We start from the raw sequence: 3,315 nt of genomic DNA, 5'->3' as shown, positions 1-3,315 counted from the left end.
TATCCACAAACTTTCCTCAACCTTATGATTATTTAAAATAATTTGTGGTGGTGGAGATATGACTCAGAAGTTAGAATATAGGCAGCTTTTTAGGAGACACAGGCTTAATTCCCAGCACCCATATCACAGCTTGTCACAGTAACTCTGGGTCCAAGGAGCTGTTCTGGTCTTCATGGATACTGCATACATGTTCCACATATATACATGGAGGCAAAACACACATACACATAAATAATAATTTTATAAAAAAATATGTAAATACAAAAAAGTGATATACCTGTTTCTTTAAAAAATTAAATGAACTTTATTATTTAAATGTACTTGCAAAAAAATACCTCTTGTACCAAAATTAATCAGTCCCAAAGTCTATTCAGCTCAACAAACGTCTCTCTAGGTAGAGCAGCTATTCCGGTTCGACTCTGTGCTGAAAGACAAAGGTGGTAGTGGGTGGTATTTTTATCACACACTGGGGTGTGCTTGGTGAATGAGAGATTTTCAGTTCATTCATGAGAAAGAGAGACGAGGTTCTTTTTGAAGATTAGAGACTCCCGTGTTAGGCTTTTCAAAATTAAGCCTTGCTTTCTTGTCTTGGAAAGATCAGGCAGGATGTGGGCGTGGTTACAGAGAGGCAAGTAGGATGTACAAGATGCTACCCATGCCATCATGAAGACAAAAAGCAAAACAAAACCCAAACCGAAGCAGCAAGAGAGAAAAATACCTTGAGAGACTATGTGGAGACCAGACACTAATAGAAGCCTGGTGAGATGATAAAGTGATACAGCCCCATGTAGGGCTACCTGATGCTTTCCACAGTGAACATCACAGTTTCCTTATGCCTGAGCTCTCTTAATCTGGGATTTATACAGAAAGGACTTGAAACAAATTGCTAGGAGAAAAACCCTCATGAGATGTTGGTGACAGCAGCATTCTCAGTAACCACAAGGGGGAAACAATCCTCCAGAGGCAGCAGAGACACCATAGAGAAATGCATGGATCTGTGGAGAAGGCCCCAGGTAACTGACAAGGAGGACGACCTAGCTCCCAACCTCTCCAGAGAATATTATGGGGGTGTTCACAGCATCGGATACATCCAGGGGGACAGTGTCACAGGAATGGTGGTCACCTTCCATTCAGTTCATGAAATGGTCCGTGCAGATGCTGGTCGTCCTTATGTCAGCAATTCAGAGAACACTGTGTTGGGAAGTGGAAAAAGAATTCTACTGCACATGCTCCAAGACAGCAGCATTGCTCATCTGGCAGAGTTGTTTCTAACCACTGTCTGTGAGCAGAGCCAGGCTAAGGACCCTCCCCCTAGGCTTTGACCTAGCAGCAGGCAGCAAATCTCTTGAAAACACAGTTTGGTTTTGCTTTGAGACCTATTCTAGAAATGCTTGATTCTTTGAAAATTACTTCCTTTGGTGAAAACATTTGGACTCCTTAGGGTCAGGTATATTTCTTTGTAACTCTTTCTAAACTCACATTGCCTGACTCTGCCCAAGAAAAAGATCTTATCTGTAACACAAGCAAGACAGCACTTAATATTTGACCATTTATTACTGTTGTCCAAGTAAATCATTGTCAGGGATCATTGTTTCTTAATGGTGGGAGTACACGCCCTATTTAGAGAGCAGATTTAACTCAGTCACACTTCCTCCTTTGTCAGAAGAGCTCAGATTCTCAGTGGCTGGATTGCCTTAGGCTGAGCTTCTCCCATGGCTCCTGCAGGTTTCCCAGCCTCCCTTCCTCTGTGTGTGTGTCTGCTGATGGCCTCTGGCTTTGCCCAGGCAGGCAGGCTGCTGGTGGTACCCATGGATGGGAGCCGTTTCTTCACCATGCAGTCGGTTGTGGAGAAGCTCATCCACAATGGACATGAGGTGGTGGTAGTCATGCCAAATGTGAGTTTGCAACTGGGAAAATCCATGAATTTTACAGTGAAGACATACTCAATTTCTCACACTCCGGAGGATTTAAACCGGGAGTTCATGGTTTTTCTTGATGCTCAATTGAATCCTCAGTCAGAGTTAATGACTATTCTACTAGCGAGTTCAGGCATAGGTTTCTTTGAATTACTGTTTTCACACTGTAGGGATTTGTTTAACGACAAGAAGTTAGTGGAGTACTTGAAGCAGAGTTCTTTCGATGCTGTGTTTCTGGATCCTTTCGATATGTGTGGCTTGACTGTTGCCAAGTACTTGTCGCTCCCGTCCGTGGTCTTTGGCAGGTCAATATTTTGTCACTACCTTGAAGAGGGTGCCCAGTGCCCCAGTCCTCCGTCTTATGTTCCCAGAGATGTCTTGAAAATCACGGACACCATGACTTTCATGGAGAGAGTGCAGAACCACCTCGCCTACATGGGGGAGCGTGTATTTTGCCCCAGCTTGTTCAAAACTGCTACAGAAATTGCTTCTGAAGTTCTCCAGACCCCAGTGACTGCTTCTGATCTCTTCAGTCAAGTGTCCATTTGGCTGTTACGCACGGACTTTATGTTGGATTTCCCCAGACCTGTGATGCCCAATATTGTCTTCGTTGGTGGGATCAACTGCCACCAGGGAAAGGCACTCTCTAGGGTAAGTTGTCTTTCCTCTCCTTCAGCATGTGAAGAGAGACCTGGCTTTGGATGATAAAGTTATCCCTTATTGAGTGGTGGGCTGTCACTCACACCTGACATTTTCAGTTTTCTTTCAGTTCTTACCTTGTCATTTCTGTTTGTTCAACACAGTCTTTGAGCAGTCACACGAATTATGCAGTAGTGCAGCTTCTAAACCTTGCTTGCTGATAGGTGTGTGTCTTGAAACAGACTTTCTCAGAATCAATAGACAGCCTTTATCATTGTTTTTGGAAATAGTCAGAAGCACAGTAAGAAATCAAGCTTCATTTCATCCATTCTCGTCCTCTATTTTGTTCTTAAAAATGCTGCCAGGAGATTTGTGTCTTCAGTTTCACTGGTTTACTGCATAAATAGCATGTGTAGTTATAAACACTCAGCACGATTTTCTTAAAATAAGATACAGTTCCATCCTGCACGCAGGTTCTTCATTATCCCCTTTCACCTTCCGGCTAGTAATTAGCATCACAACACTAGACGTATCCTATTCTCTTAGAAGTTCTCTCTGCAGTTTCTATTTGAGACTCTCAGACATGTGTAAAGTGTTCTAACCAAATCCACCCCTACTTTTTCCTCTCCAAATTGTTTCCTACCCTCAGATGACAAGTGTGTTGCTTTAAATTTCCTGCTAACACACAAATACTGATCGATATGGGGCCAATCATCCTTAGTCCTTCTTATCTTTCTGTTTTCTTTTTTTTTTTTTTTTG

The 3,315-nt window shown here is 42.7% G+C and overlaps 1 protein-coding gene across 1 annotated transcript in view; it reads left to right on the top strand.

Annotated features, from left to right (window-relative positions):
- Nucleotides 1-1,712: 1,712 nt before the first annotated feature.
- The window catches only part of LOC101990270 (UDP-glucuronosyltransferase 1-7C-like), a 2,102-nt gene continuing 499 nt past the window's right edge, over nt 1,713-3,315 (top strand). Inside the window, exon 1 of the mRNA XM_005361778.2 lies at nt 1,713-2,567. Within this exon, the coding sequence (XP_005361835.2) occupies nt 1,713-2,567 (855 nt within the window). The remainder of the gene's footprint in view (nt 2,568-3,315) is intronic.

This window comes from Microtus ochrogaster, linkage group LG4 (assembly GCF_000317375.1).
Source record: "Microtus ochrogaster isolate Prairie Vole_2 linkage group LG4, MicOch1.0, whole genome shotgun sequence".
Classification (NCBI taxonomy): domain Eukaryota; kingdom Metazoa; phylum Chordata; class Mammalia; order Rodentia; family Cricetidae; genus Microtus; species Microtus ochrogaster.
Note: the sequence above shows the minus strand (reverse complement) of the source record. Positions and strands in the feature narration are given on the sequence as shown.